The following is a 16,521-nucleotide window of genomic DNA, read 5'->3' on the forward strand; positions in this document are numbered from 1 at the left end:
AAAGAACACATGGTTGTTGTCAACCTCTGAGATCTGGGAGCTGTTCTTGCAGCATAATCTGGCAAAGGCTAACATGCTGGGGTCACAGACTCCATGCTTACAGGCAAGCAAAGTAAATGAGTGAGGCAGAGAGCAGGTAAGACCACGGGGATGTGGCAGGGCTGTGGATGGCAGAAAAGCAGCTGCCTAAGGTTAGGCTCTGTATTAAACTGTTACCAGTTAAAATAAAAGGTGCTATTCATGTGGTTAAACGTCAGAGGCCAAGATTTTAGTAACACAGCTGACTAATACTACTTGAAAGCAAACATGAAGTTAAAAACAAAAAATATAACGACCCAACCTCAATGTTTTTCATAATCATTTAACTCTTTAGAGATCTCTTAAGCACCAACCTGTAGTTGAAAAGGAACAATCTTCTAACTGGCAATTACTCACGTTTTACTGCTTTTTTTGGTCTCATCTTAAAGGGAAGGGAAGTTATCTTTTATTTTAGAAGTTCTCCCTCTATAAATTATTTGACTTAGCTTCCCAAATACCAATATAAAGTTAGGCAAATTGGATCAAATCTAATCCTACCACAAAAATAGCCACCACCTGTGTCTTAAAGAAAGTGACTCCCGGGGGGTGGGGGGTGGTGGTGGGATGATTTGGGAGATTGGGATTGACATGTATACATTAATATGTATAAAATAGATAAATAATAAGAACCTGCTGTATAAAAATAAATAAAATTCAAAAAAAAAAGAAAGTGGCTCCGTATGGATGGGAATTAGCAAGGGCATAGATGGATTCCACAGAGTATTTCATTTAATTGATTTTATTGTAACTGGATCAGGTCTGAGAGGAGGGAAATGGAAATAGCCTTGTTATCAAGAATCAAACATTATAATGTTTCTAACTGAAATTAAGCTTTTCTTATAGGAGAATTATAAATATATGAGTATTACAAGAGCTGACTATATATTTTCAAGTTCGTATTTTCTGCCAACAGATTTGATCTTTCACCATCATGTAATCCAGAAAAAAGGAAATCACTTGTCCCGTATCAGGCATAATGGGAAGTTGCACAATCCCAAGAACATGGGGGCAAGGAGTGCTTCTCTTGGACCAACTAGCAGGTCAAAGCTGACCTACATCACCACTCCTATGAAAAAACATGCTTCTCCATGACATGGAAATCAGACTTGATTTTAGACCACATAGTGGGGCTTTCCTCTTGATGTGAAACCAATAACAATAGCAGCAGTGTTTTTTTCTTCCTTTTTATTCTCAAACTGATTGTTAATTTAAAAAAAACACGGAGCAGTTAACAATGCAACTTGAATCTTTAGTCTTCTCTTTCCAGCTCAAGCACTGAAATATGCCACTCCTTTCATAATATTCTGGCCATCACGTTCTCTCTTTTCTTTCTGGCTTCAGAGTCCTTTCCAAAAGGAAACATGCTGCCTGGCGCTCTACATTACTCCTAGTTTCCAGGTGGAACAATGAGACAGATGAAGTGACATCTAAAAACACCAGGGATTATATTTTTAAAAACAAGACAATAATTTAGATCTTCTTGCTTTAATTCTTCTCTATATTACCACGAAGAAATATTTATCAAAGTTCAGGAGATTACTGATATGCAGTATCCAGTAATGACCGATATCTACACATTAATGGAGCTATTCATAATAAACTCATCAGTGAAGTAACTGGAAAAGAAGTTTAAATATAAAGAGTGATTTTTCACTATTCTGTTTATACAGTATTGAAACAACCATAACATTCAAACACCCATAAAAGTGCAAAACTTTAAGTACCATTAAATAATAATTGATAACTGAAATACTGCAACATCCTGAAGTATCTTCCGAATGACCAAAAAGAGATGAAATTTTGTTCAGCATAACTTCACTTGTTTTACACACAACTATATATTTTAAAAAACTGTAATCCATGTAAGATATACACAAAACCCTGAACTGACTAGATTGTTCAATGAATAATACTCCACACTGCTTTGCTGTTATGGACAGATGAGCTTATAATTCAATGAAACCCATTTAAGAAGTTTTAATCTATAGAACGACACATTCAAATTGTTTGGTCCTATGTGTTTTATTAACAAAAACCTCCCATTCCTTTATAAGATGTTTAATTCCTCTGAATCTCATCTTTAAAAGGCCTGACTTGATTGTTGTCAAAATAAACCACAGGTCAAGTACAACCCTCCAGTCTCCAGCCTATAGCCTCTTCATGAGTTTCAGTTCCATGTAAGCCACACAGTGACCTTCCCATGAGTTTTCCATTGGAGATTTCATAGTCTAACTTTAACGTTTTCCACAAAGTATCCCTCCCTTCTCTAGGCTTTGGGTAGAATGTCAAATTAATAATGGCATGTGGTGTTCCTTAGCATAACCTGCCAAAATGTGATAATTTCCTTGGAAGAAAAGCCATGGGCTGCAATCACACGTCTGAGTTGACAGACATCCAAATGGATCCTATATAAAAAGAAAAGGTTGGTGTCCTCTGGAATGTGAATGTCCACTTTTAATAAATTCAAACAGATCCCAACATAAACATCTTCAAACTTGATGGGTTTTACGTGACTCATCATTTCATAGATTCTTGGCACCAAATCTCTGGACATTATATAACCCAACCCACTGCAGTAGGGAGGAAACACCTTGAAGGGATACTCCTGGTATGAAATATGGGTTTTTTGGTAAAATCCTCTATAAGAATAATTATCAATTAGAGGATAACCTGTGAAAAACTTCTCTGAGTGGTTTAAATTTAAAAGATACTTCACCAAATTGCCAGTATTGATGAAAACATCAGTGTCTGTCTTCATGATGTACCTGGCGTTGGGGCAAAACTCAGTTACCCACCTAAATGCCATAATCGTTTTCAAGGTCAGGTTATTGTACGTGTCTAAAAAATCTTGTCTTATTATGTCGCCATAAAGGAGGTGTTCATCCTCTAAGGATAATGCTAACATTTTGTCTTCCCTTTCAGCCTGCTGGCCTAATAAGAAAAATGTAAGAACCTCATATCCCCACCAAGACTTCTTTTCACCCCAAGTAACTCTAATGGCCTGTCTGGCTTTCACATCTGAGGGGTTTGAGGTCACCAGGATGACCAGAAATGGGTTTTGATGAGAGCAGTTTGAATGCTCTCGAAGTGTGAAGCGGAAGTCTTGTCTGTAAATGGGCTCATACTCATAGAAGTACATCCAGTTCACGCGTTCTATCACATTGTAGTGGGGAAGACTGAGGTACCACATCACCAGGAAGCTCAGGAGTGACAGCAGCAGGAGGCTCCATTTCAGGGATCTCAGTGACATCCTACCCGGAAGAGTGGTCAGGAGCGCTGGGGCCATTCACAGCAACTCAGGAGCACGCGAGCCTTGGGTTCTGGAAGATTTATCAAAGACCTGCTTAGCATGCCACCACCCAAAACACATTTTCAAATGATACCTGATCATCTACTTAAGGAAGAAGAGTTGGGAGAACAAAAGCTCCAAAGCAAAACCAAAAATCCTGACCTGAATCTACTTAACTTCATGTAACTAGAAGCAAACGGATACCAACAACCAAAAGTGTATTTCAGCTTTTTACATTAAGACCAATGTTAAAAACATATCCTCAATTATTTGAGGAAAATTAATACTTCTTGTTTGACCTAACTGTTGAAATAATTCTTTACTTCTTTTTCATAATGGTAAAGAAGAGAAGCAGTTTGCTTTATTTTTTACTGTAGATTTATCTTGTAACTCCCCCATTACTCATCTTTTTCTGTCCCTCTGGAATAAAATCATTAATGCAAAGAGATATTATCAGCAACATGTCCAAATAAACCAAGGGTCTTTCTCAGCTGTGTGATCTGATGTGAATTCTAGCAAATCCGGAGTAAGAAAAACCCAACAGCTACAATTATTCACAGTGACCTGCTTGATATGGGATGAGATAAAGGTGGAGATGCTTCCCCTGAAAGGTCAGGCCTCTAAACACAAGAAGAGTAACCATCTCTGGAGTTTTCAAATGCACAAGACTATGAAACAGCGTTTACCTGCCCAAAATACCACCCCAGCCCCCTTTCTACCTCACTAGCTGAACTCAATGCTCAGTTTGGACAGCAAGTGCTTAAATTAAAGGCCTGCCCATAGTATGAGTTTTTGTGAGTTTCCCATTCTAATCTTACTCCCATCTAATCTAATCTAACTTCCCTGTTCAGAAATCCTGCACCAGATCAGAATCATGGGATGGAACCTCCTAGAACACTTGCTTTTACAGGGAACTTCTAGCTGAGACAAGAAAACTGAGCTAGGAGACACGGTGCATTCACGGTCGCAGCCTCAGCTCTGCTTTGGATCCCAAGGATAAGGTTGGTTTACAATTCGGGATCCCACAGGGCTTTCCTGGTGCCATGATCGTGGGCCTCAGTCCAAAGACATTCATGTACTAAGTGTTTACTAGAACTTCAACATCCATAGACTGCACCAGGCACTAAGGAGGCCACAGGAAGAAGGAAATGGGAGGAGTGCAAATCCCAAGGCAACACGTAAACATGTCACAGCAATGTAGTACAGACTGTTTACATCAAATGCTAAAGAACTTCAGAATGAGGGACAGATCAACAACATGAAGGGCAGGTTGAGGAAGCTTCTGACCATGCCCTTTCACCCACAATCAACTGGGGGAGAGATCCTGGGAACCCAGAATTTGCTGTGGAGGGCATACATTAATGTCATTATATGGAAAGGCTGGTCTACCAAGGGTTCTACCTTGGGGCAATCTTAGGTCTTTGGACATACAGTTCTTCTGCCTCTTAATACATATAAAAATGACAGGATCTCAAGACTCTTTGTCCTTTCCCTCTGGCCATATCTTACCTGCCCTGATTACTTCTTGCTACAATATCCTTTCCTACCTCTAATGTTTTTTATATTTTAAGTCACACAGTACAATGGAATGTTTCAGCAAACTCTCTAGTTCGGTTTCATGTATATGTGTCTTGCCTTTCCACTTATATTCTATGACCTTGTCGGAAAGAACATTTTTCTTTTGACAAGAGTCAAAGTACAAGACAGAGACCTACAGCAAGAGTGCAATGAACACTGACCTGTCTGATGTGCTATTTCTATTTGTAGAAACATAAAATGTAGGTCTATCCATCCCACCCCCATCCTCCTTTCTCCCCCTTACTAGCCTTACACAGCTAGCTCCCAGAAAAAGCTGAAGCAGAATAGACCTAGAACGAGAATTATGGAAGGAATTAATATCTTCTTACACTTTCTCCTCACCTGGCTACTAGACACAGCACAACCCTCGGGAGCTCCATCTAATCTCAGCCATCGATGACCCGTACATTTATTACAACTGTCATCAAATGGCAGTTTTACGTCTCATTCTAACAAACTGGCACATTATAACAAATTTCGGACACATGGAAGGAAAGCATCTGAGTAAGGGGCTTCATGTATAACTGCACACAGGCAATGGAGGCCCGGCTACTCTTCAATAATGGGAAGAACTCAAAAACAGCAAATCTTACTATAAAAGTTATCTTTTATGCATTCTACAAGCCACAGTTCATAAATGTGAAATTGTGTCTGTAGTTATGATGTCTACTGCTTATGGGCCTACGAAGAAAATAAAGTAGCAGCAAAAAGAACAGGAACTATCTATTCCAAAAGTGGGAGAAGGTCTTTGAAGGACTGGCTGGAACAGACTTCAGGTTACCCACAACACAGGTGGCTCCAAAGGCAGAGACCAGAGCCCACACCTAGTTCTGTCCTTTGCCAACCAGGGAGAGCTACGGGTATGTTATTTACCTCCGGAAGCCTCAGTTTCCTCATCTCTACAGAATGAAGATGTTAATACAGTGTGAATTAACAGATGGCCCGTGTCAGGTACGCAACAAACAGAGGCTATCGTCGTGAGCCGTGTTCTACCCTTTGCGGCTATTCCATCCTGTTTATGTTCACTAAATTGATTTTTATTGTCAAAAGGGATTATCCTAAAGAAATAATCTTGATGAATTCTTCTTACTTGATGAATGTTTCGAAGCATCAAAAGATTTTATTTCTTACCTTCTTGATTTATTTCTTCTGAGTGAAAGACCTTCAATTTCATCAACTGAACATTCAGTAGCAAGTAGTAGTCAAAAATAGTGCTTGAAATTTCTGTAAGATACGTAAGAAACTTAACAGCATCTACTTATGGGTCAGGGAATTAGACGTCAAAGAGGGGAACGGAACCCCTTCCCCATTCCAATTTCTTTCTGAACATATGCTGAAATAAAACGTTAAAAAAAGCCCACAAAGCCACAGAATTCAGAGAGTTCATGGGTTCATCAGGGAAGAAGAGCACTTGGTATTCAAGATGTAAAACCTCTAAGTCCTCACGTCAGATGGTGTCTTACGACATCCTACCACAGTTCCACTTCCCTGGATAAAGAACTCAGGGTCACTAAAAGAAGTGAAACACGAAACTTCTAAGAGACACTCTGCTGGTATCCTCTCTTTAATTCTCTGTTCCACACACATACACAGAAGGTAACCCTGACATGAGACTGTCAACTACCACTTCCCAATCCACTCCCTCCCCTTTGAACCTCTATCTCTACTTACAAATACCCAAGACACATTAGTAAACCGAAAACTATGAAGCACATCTCAATTCCTGCCATGCTTTAGGATGCTCATATACTGATTTTCATCAGTCAAATTTAAAAACCAGAACAGGATGTGACAAACAGGAAGGCACTGATGTGTATCACTCCTTATACCAAAACCACTCCAAATGGATTAAAGATTCAAATGGGAGAAAAATAAACTGCTAGGAGCACAGACACACAAAATATACAAATGAACATTTACCAGTTTTGAAGTGGGGAAGAACTTTTAGTTATCCCATCTAAGGAAACAACCCAGAACTCATAAAGGAAATTTTGATCAAATAAAAATTTCATAAAGTTCTTGAACAAGGTTGAAAAGCAAAAAAACAATGCGATAAAAAGCACAAACAAGGTTAAAAGATTAAAAAAAAACAGGGAAAAAATAAGATATTTATAATAATTTATAAGCCAAATAAGAGTTCATACAGCTTAATAAGAAATGGAAAGCAAAAAGAGAATAAACAGCCAAAGGGGAAGTTCTCAAAAGAATTACAAATGATCGATAAAACAAGAAAAGATATTCAAACTCACAAGTAAGCAGAGATATTGACAAAAATCTCAAACTGGAAAATTAAGGGGGAAAAATGACAATACTTAGTTTGTGTGAGGAAAAGAGGCAAGAATTGTGCACTTTTTGGAGAGATTTATTAAACATGTATCAAAGACTTGAATGTGCACACTCTTTGACCAATATCACTGCTAGCAATTTATCTTAAAGAAATAATCAGGCAACTGTGCATAATTTATAATATAAAAAATTATTTTAAAGTCTCCCAATAGGGAATTGGTTAAACAAAATTATGATACATCCATACAACAGTATACATTTATTCATTATATGCAATGATACTTAGCTATACTCTCTTGATATATTACTTAGTGAAAAATGCAGTAGCAAAACTGCATATGTAGTATGATTCCTTTTGAAAGATGAAAAGACAAGCCTCCAGAATCCACATAGCCACACATGCAGAGCAAGATGCCTGGAAGGATGTGTCCCAATATGTCAATGGTTTCAATTCCATGGACTTCCTGGAAGATTTATTTCTCTCTTTCTTTTATCATTTGGATTTTCCACGCTATTTGTGTACTGTCTTTGTAAATAGATAAAAACAAAGTAAAAAAATTGGACTTCATGCTTCCGTATCTCAAAGTTCCAATGAATGGGAGTAACCCTAAGCTAGCAGTTAGGATCCCGAGTTTCACCTTATCTCATCTCTTCTCCCAAGGTGTGAGCATGTACAATTCATGATATTTCTAGTAGGTATTATTCTCTTTGTCTCAGTAAATATTAACTAAGTACAGTAAGCAATGATTTTTAAAATCCATTCAAAACACTGTAATTCTAATATAACTCTAATAGGATGTATATTAGCTAATAATAATAGCATTACGTACACACACAAAACCGTTTATAAAGTATTTCAACAAATTTTATTAGTTCCCCCCAATAACCCAATATTGTGGGCCAACTGGTTTTACTGTACATATTTTACAGGTGAATTTTAGAGTTCAAGTAAAATGAAGGTGAAATAAAAACACTGTGAAATGGACTAGGACTTATAAAGTGGACAAACTCTAGCTAAAAGGAGTACCAAGGGAATGTATTTTAGTATGAAGAAAAATGAACTCAGGAGGAAGGAATGGAATTCAAGAAACAAAGGTAAGTAAAGAGATTATTGAAAGATAATGAAAACTAATAAATATACATAGTAAAAGAGAGAGAGAGAGAGCGAAGAACAAAAACAGTGTTTTTTGGTGTGGTTAAAAAAGTGAAACCAAAATACTATATAAAAATGATGTGGTTGCTTTAAAAAGAGTTTCATTTAATAATGTGTATTAACCTTTAGAGTGACGACCCTGAAAGAACAGAGACTGAACATATACATTCCACACAGATTAAGAAATAAAAGAAACAAAGCAAGCTATCAACTCAATAGAGGGCAGGAAAAAAGGAAAAAAGCAGAGAAAATGCATGGCAAATGGAAAACCACAGAAGGAGGTGGCAAAAGTAAATTTAAATGCATCCGATATCAGAGTAAATATAAACGTAAACTCACCTACTGAAAAACAGACTCTCAGATTGGCTTAAAACTCTGCCATATACTACTTATAAGATACATGCCTAAAACAAAACAACACAAAAAGTTTAAAAATTAGGAAATTTTTTAAAAATCAGGAAAATGCCAATCAGAAATCTGCTGTAGTTATTTATTAACATCATGTATTTAAATGAACAGCATTTAAAAGGGACAAGGAGATTTTGTTACTAATAAAAGGAACCAACATATACATTCCACACAGATCAAGATAATTTAACAATCATGAAGCTATAGAAACAGAAACATAGTCTCAAAATACATAAAGCCAACTTTGAAAAGTATCAGTACAAATGGGAAAATCTATAATCCTAATAGGAGATTTTTAACAAATCTCTCTAAATAACTAAATACATCAAGCAGAAAAAAATAAGGATGGGAGTGTTTCAAATAAAATTATTATTAATAGTCTTGATTTAGTACCTTTCATTCAATTAAAAAGAACAGGAATATTCTTTTCACGACCACACAAAACATTTACTAAAAAACTGATCATGGGCTTCCCTGGTGGCGCAGTGGTTAAGAATCCACCTGCCAATGCAGGGGACACGGGTTTGATCCTTGGTCTGGGAAGATCCCACATGCCGCGGGGTAACTAAGCCCATGCACCACAACTGCTGAGCCTGCATGCCACAACTACCGAAGTCCGCATGCTCTGGGGCCTGCATGCCACAACTACTGAGCCTGCATGCTGCAACTACTGAAGCCCACATGCCTAGAGCCCATGCTCCTCAACAAGAGAAGCCACTGCTCGCCGCAACTAGAGAAAGCCCGCGTGCAGCAACAAAGACCCAGTGAGCCAAAAAAAACAAATATATAAAAATAAATAGAATGATTATACTAAAAAGAAAACTGATCATATTAGGTTACATAAGCTGTCTCCAAAATTCAAAACTTAATTTAACACAGGCCCCATTATCTGACCACAGTATTATTTCAGCTTAACTACCAAAACATATCTTGAAAAACACATAAACAAACAGACAAAACATCCTGTCAGGAAACTCAAAACCCTTACACACCTAACTTTTGTTTAATCCATAAACTTAAAGAGAACACCACAGTGGTAATCATAAAATACATGCAACTGAATACCAGCAATGTATAACATTTCAATGAGGAAGATATTATACCAGTCCCTTACTTGAAAATTACTGGGGGAGAAGACAAGTCAAATTTTTTCTCTTGTTGTTTTGTTTTACAGAGTGATTTGTAGTTCAGGGAAGATAAATAGCTCCAAGTGAAAAGGAGAAGCTCTTCTTTATAGAAAACTGCCAATTATGAATGTAGATAGGATGACAGAATAAGAAAACTATCATGTTGCAACCTTTCATGAAATTACTGATTCAGGCAATGATTATCAATCAGTGTTTTAATCATCAAATGGAAGATTGATGGGGAATTAGACATTGTATGGTACCAAAGTAACACCACAAAGATTACTTTTTACTTGTAAGGACTGAAAAAAATATAAAATTCACAGTGAAGGAATGCTACCACTCTCATCCATCATCAATCTCAGCATAAATAATGGAACAAACACATATTATGTGTCTCCAAACGAGATACAATGTGAAGTGTACATCCTAGCCAAAATGTTTAACTGGAATCTAATCACATTTTATGTGAAATACAGAGAACAGAAGAACAAGCTAAGAACTCCACAGAGAAACACTCCAACAAACCCAGGAGGTGGGGTGTTCTATGGGACAACTAGCATGGTGTCTACAGCTAGTCAATCCCGTAAAACAAGGGATGCCTCAATATTAAAAGAGATTAAGAGACATACACAATTGCAGTGTATGATCCCAGACTGGATCCTGGAGAAACTGAAGACAATGTTGATATTAGGTGATGTGAAAAGGATTATTTATTTTGTTAGGTGTGATGATGTTAACTGAAAATGTTCCTGGGTAAATAAATGTGCTATATCCATACAATGGAATACTATTCAGCTGTAAAAAGAAACAAAGTACTGATACTTTGTTTGGCTATAACATTTTATTTAAGAATTCAGAACATGGGGATGGCTTCACTGGGGAATTTACCAAACATACAAAGAAGAACTTATACCAATCGTTCTCAAACTCTTCCAAAAGACTGAAGAGGAGGGAACACTCCCAAAGTCATTCTATGAAGCCACTATCACCCTGATACCAAAATCAGACAAAGCACCAAAAAAGAAAATTACAGGCCAATATCTTTAATGAATATAGATGAAAAAATTCTCAACAAAATACTAGCAAACCGAATTCAAGAACACAAAAAAAAGATCATACAACATGATCAAGTTGGATTCATTCATCCCAGGATCACAAGGATGGTTCAACGTATGCAAATCAATCAATGTGACACACCACATCCACGAAAGAAAAGATAAAACCACATGATCATTTCAACAGATGCAGAAAAAGCATCTGATAAAATTCAACATATTCATGTTAATAACTCTTATCAAAGTGAGTATAGAGGGAACATATCTCAACATAATAAAAGCTATTTTTGACAAACCCACAGCCAACATAATACTTGGTAAAAAGCTTAAAACCTTCTCACTAAAATCTGGAAGAAGACAAGGATGCCCACTCTCACCACTTCTATTCAACATAGTATTGGAAGTCCTAGCCACGGCAATCAGAGAAGAAAAAGAAATAAAAGGTATCCAAGTTGGAAAGGAAGATGTAAAAATTGTCATTATAGGTAGATGACATGATACCATATATAAAAAACTCCACACAAAAACTACTAGAACTGATAAACAAACTCAGTACGTTAGCAGGATACAAAATCACCGTACAGAAATCTGTTGCATTTCTTTACACTAAAAATGAAATGTAGAAAGGGAAAGTTTTTTAAAAATCCCTTATAAAATTGCATCAAAAAAGAAAAACACTTAGGACTAAACTTCACCAAGGAGGAGAAAGACTTATATATTGAGAACTATAAGACATTGATAAAGGAAACTGAAGCTGATTCAAAGAAATGGAAAGATATACCATGCTATTGGATTAGAAGAATTAATGTTGTTAAAATGGCCATACTACCCCAAACAATCTACAGATTTAATGTGATCCCTATCAAATTACACATGACATTTTTCACAGAACCAGAACAAATAATCCTAAAATTTATATGGAATCACAGAAGACCCAGAATTACCAAAGCAATCCTGAGAAAAAAGATCAAAGCTGGAGGCATAACTCTCCCAGACTTCAGACAATACTACAAAGCTACAGTAATCAAAACAGCATGGGCTTCCCTGGTGGCGCAGTGGTTGAGAGTCCGCCTGCCGATCCAGCGGACACGGGTTCGTGCCCCAGTCCAGGAAGATCCCACATGCCGCGGAGCGGCTGGGCCCGTGAGCCATGGCCGCTGAGCCTGTGCGTCCGGAGCCTGTGCTCCGCAACGGGAGGAGAGGCCACAACAGTGAGAGGCCTGCGTACCGCAAAAAACAAAACAAAACAAAAAAACAGCACGGTACTGGCACAAAAACAGACATATGGATCAATGGAACAGAACAGAAAGCCCAAAATAAACCTATACACCTATAGTCAATTAATCTTTGAAAGGAGACAAGAATATACAATGGAGAAAAGAGAGTCTCTTCAGCAAGTGGTGTTGGGAAAGCTGGACAGCCGCATGTAAACCAATGAAGTTAGAACACTCCCTCACACCATACACAAAAATAAACTCAAAATGGCTTAAAGACTTTATATATAAGATTTGACACCATAAAACTCCTAAAAGAGAACATAGGCAAAACATTCTCTGACATAAATTGTAGCAATATTTTCTTAGGTCAGTCTCCCAAGGCAATAGAAATAAAAGCAAAAATAAGCAAATGGGATATAATTAAACTTACAGGCTTTTGCAAAGCAAAAGAAACTATAAACAAAACAAAAAGACAAATTACAGACTGGGAAAAATATCTGAAAACGATGTAACTGACAAGGGCTTAATTTCCAAAATATACAAAAGCTCACACAACTCAGTTACAAAAAAACAAACAACCCAATAAAAAAAATGGGCAGAAGACCTAAACAGACATTTCTCCAAAGAAAACATATAGCTGGCCAATAGGCACATGAAAGGATGCTCAACTTCACTAATTATTAGAGAACGACAAATCAAAACTACAATGAGGTATCACCTCACACTGGTCAGAATGGTCATTATCAAAAAGTCTACAAATAATAAATGCTGGAGAGGGAGTGGAGAAAAGGGAACCCTTCTACACTGTTGGTGAGAATGCAAACTGTTGCAGCCACTATGGAAAGCAGTATGGAAGTTCCTTAAAAAACTAAAACTAGAGTTACCATATGATACAGCAAACCCGCTCCTCATCATATATCCTGAAAAAAACTCTAGTTTGAAAAGATACATGCACCCCAATGTTCACAGCAGCACTATTTACAATAGCCAAGACGTGGAAGCAACCCTAAATTTCCATTGACAGATGAATGGATAAAGAAAATGTGGAATACAATGGAATGCTACTCAGCCACAGAAAAGAGTGAAATAATGCCATTTGCAGCAACATGGATGGACCTAGAGATTATCACATTAAATGAAGTCAGACAGAGAAAAACAAGTATCATATGGCATCATCTATATGTGGAATCTAAAATATGATACGAATGAACTTATTTACAAAACAGAAACAGACTCACCAACACAGAAAACAAACTTATGGTTACCAAAGGGGAAGGGGGATGTGGGATAAATTAGGAGTCTGGGATTAGCAGATACAAACTACAATATATAAAGTAAATAAACAAGTTCCTACTGTATAGCACAAGGAACTATATCCAATATCCTGTAATAAACCATAATGAAAAAGAATATTTATGTGTGTGTGTATATATATATATGTGTGTGTGTATATATATTTACAGACACACACACACACACATATATATAAATGAATCACTTTGCTGTACACCAGAAACTAACACAACATTGTAAATTAACTACACTTCAAGAAAAAAAAAAAGAATTCAGAAAATGGGTGAACCTAAAAAACATTATGCTAAGTAAATGAAACCCAACACAAAAGACCATATTATCATATGAAATGCCCCTATAGGCAGTAGGTTAGTGGTTACCTGGGAGTGGGTCCGTGACTGACTACAAATGGACACAAAGGATCTTTTTAGGGTAATGGAAATATTTTAAAATTTGACTGTGGTAATGGTTGCAGAACCCTGTAAATTTAGTAAAAATCATTCAGTTGTATAATTAAAATGAAATAATTATATGGTATGTAAGTCATACCTCAATAAAGCTGTTAAAAATTTTTTAAATTTAAAAAATATATTCCTATTTTTAAGAGTCATACACTGATATACTTAGGAGTAGAATGTCACAACATCTATACCTAATTTAAAATATTTCAGTAATAAAAACTAAAGAGAGTTAAGAAAAGAAAAAAATTCCCTCTCTCATGTATTTCTGGTAGAGTAAAAAGTGGTAACACCTCTATGGAGGGCAGTTTGGAAATACATACTTATACAAATTACAAATACTTTTATTATTTTATCAGTAATTTTGTTCCTGAAGTTTATTTCAGATACAGGTGCATATGTCCAAAATGATGCATGTATATAAGGTTATTGGCTGCAAAATTGTTTGTAACAGTAAATAATTAAAAATAAGCCAAGGGATCACAATGAGAGATTTCATATATAAACCATGATACATCCACCCAATAGAAAACTTTACAGCAGTTAAAAAAAAAAAGAATAAGGATGTTCTCTAAGTACTGACATGGAAAGATTTCTAGAATACATCAAGTGAAGAAGTAAGATATAGAACAATGTTTATAATATGTTAACTTTTGTGTTAGAAAGGAATACAAAATAAAACCAATATTTGTATGTACATATGAAAAACAGTGGCAAGACACACAGAGTGGACAGAGAGGAATGCGGTGGATAAGAAAGAAAGGTGAGAGCACTCCTTTTTATACTACTTTGTTATACTACTTGGCATCACTTTGTTATATTACTTAGTAATATCACTTTGTTATATTACATTGTTACCTATATATTTTTTTAAATATTATTTTGACTCTTGAATACATTAAAATTCAAAACAATGAAAACAAAAATTTTCCCTCCTCATTTAAAAAAGTACTACATATGAAAATGCACTAGGTATTACTAAAACAATCCTTACAGAAAATTAACTTTTAAAAATAATGTACTTTTTTAGGACTTCCCTGGTGGCACAGTGGTTAACAATCCGCTTCCCAATGCAAGAGACACGGGTTCGATCCCTGGTCCAGGAAGATCCCACATGCTGCAGAGCAACTGAGCCCGTGCACCACAACTACTGAGCCTGTGCTCTAGAGCCCGCAAGCCACAACTACTGAGCCTGAGCGCCACAACTACTGAAGCCCACATGCCTAGAGCCCATGCTCTGCAACAAGAGAAGGCACCGCAATGAGAAGCATGCACATCGCAACAAAGAGTAGCCCCTACTCGCTGCAACTAGAGAGCCCGTGCACAGCAACGAAGACCCAATGCAGCCAAAAATAAATTTATAAAAAAAGAAAAAAGAAAACATAAAAATAATGCACTTTTTTTAAAAAGTAGAATTACTTTATGTATTTTTTGTATCCACGTGATATATTTTTTGTATCCATGTGATTTTTTTTTACTGGCTTATAATTTACATACAGTAAAATTCATCCATTTTGTTGTACTGTTCTGTAAGTTTTGACGCTTATGTAACCACCAGCACAATCAAGATATGAAACAGTTCCATCACAACAAACATTCTACTGGTGTCCCTTTGTAATCAATCCTTCCCCCAACATGCAGGCAACCACTGATGTTTTTCATCCCTATATTTTTGCCTTTACCAGAATGTCACATAAATGAAATGATATGTTATGCAGAGTTTTTAGTCTGTCTTCTTTCATCAGCATTAACAGATAACATATTTTAAAAAAAAAGATTGAAAATAAATGATCTGAGTATAAGAAATTTTAAAAATTCCTATGTTATTACTAAGAAAATAAAAGGAATAATAAAGATAAAACAGAAAATAATGAAAAACAAAAAAACCAACACAGGTGATTATTAAAAAAAAAAATTAGGAATAGAAAGGAAGTTCCTTAACCTATTGAAGAAACCATAGCAAACTTAATGATGAAACTTCAGAAGTATTTCCATTAAAGTCAGGAAAAAGACAAGGATGCCCACTATCACTTCTACTATTCAGTGTTTTTCTAGTGACCCTTACTATCCCCTAAACAAGAAGAGGAAATATGATATAAAAATTGTCAAGGAAGAGAAAAAACTGCCCTTATTTTCATATTATATAATCATCTACATAGAAAACTCAAAGGGAAAAAGATGACATGAAAGAACTAACAGGTTTTTTTTTTGTGTGTGTGGTATGCAGGCCTCTCACTGTTGTGGCCTCTTCCGTTGTGGAGCACAGGCCCCGGACGTGCAGGCCCAGCGGCGATGGCTCACGGGCCCAGCCACTTCGCGGCATGTAGGATCTTCCCGGACCAGGGCACGAACCCGTGTCCCCTGCATCTGCAGGCAGACTCTCAACCACTGCGCCACCAGGGAAGCCTGAACTAACAAGTTTACCAAGATGCTGGATATAAGCTTACATACAAATGAGAAACATTAAAACAATAAATAAAATTAAAATCTAACACGAAAAACACAATAGCAACAAAAACTACAGCGTCAAATAAAGGTAACAAAAGATGTGCCGAACACTGATGTAGAAAACTTAA

At 36.5% G+C, this 16,521-nt stretch overlaps 1 protein-coding gene across 40 annotated transcripts in view; it reads right to left on the reverse strand.

The window, feature by feature from the left end:
• Positions 1–801: 801 nt before the first annotated feature.
• Positions 802–16,521, reverse strand: part of B3GALNT1 (beta-1,3-N-acetylgalactosaminyltransferase 1 (Globoside blood group)) — a 32,781-nt gene continuing 17,061 nt past the window's right edge. For 30 of the 40 annotated variants that reach the window (XM_067737916.1, XM_067737932.1, XM_067737907.1 and 27 more), the window contains 3 exons: positions 8,724–8,788; positions 6,077–6,169; positions 802–3,398 (listed from right to left, as the gene is read on the reverse strand). In XM_067737916.1, the coding sequence (XP_067594017.1) occupies positions 2,369–3,364 (996 nt within the window). In that variant the 5' untranslated portion in view covers positions 3,365–3,398; positions 6,077–6,169; positions 8,724–8,788 and the 3' untranslated portion in view covers positions 802–2,368. The remainder of the gene's footprint in view (positions 3,399–6,076; positions 6,170–8,723; positions 8,789–16,521) is intronic. The other 10 variants (XM_067737941.1, XM_067737947.1, XM_067737946.1 and 7 more) reach the window with 1 other exon arrangement.

This window comes from Pseudorca crassidens, chromosome 5 (genome assembly GCF_039906515.1).
Source record: "Pseudorca crassidens isolate mPseCra1 chromosome 5, mPseCra1.hap1, whole genome shotgun sequence".
Taxonomy (NCBI): domain Eukaryota; kingdom Metazoa; phylum Chordata; class Mammalia; order Artiodactyla; family Delphinidae; genus Pseudorca; species Pseudorca crassidens.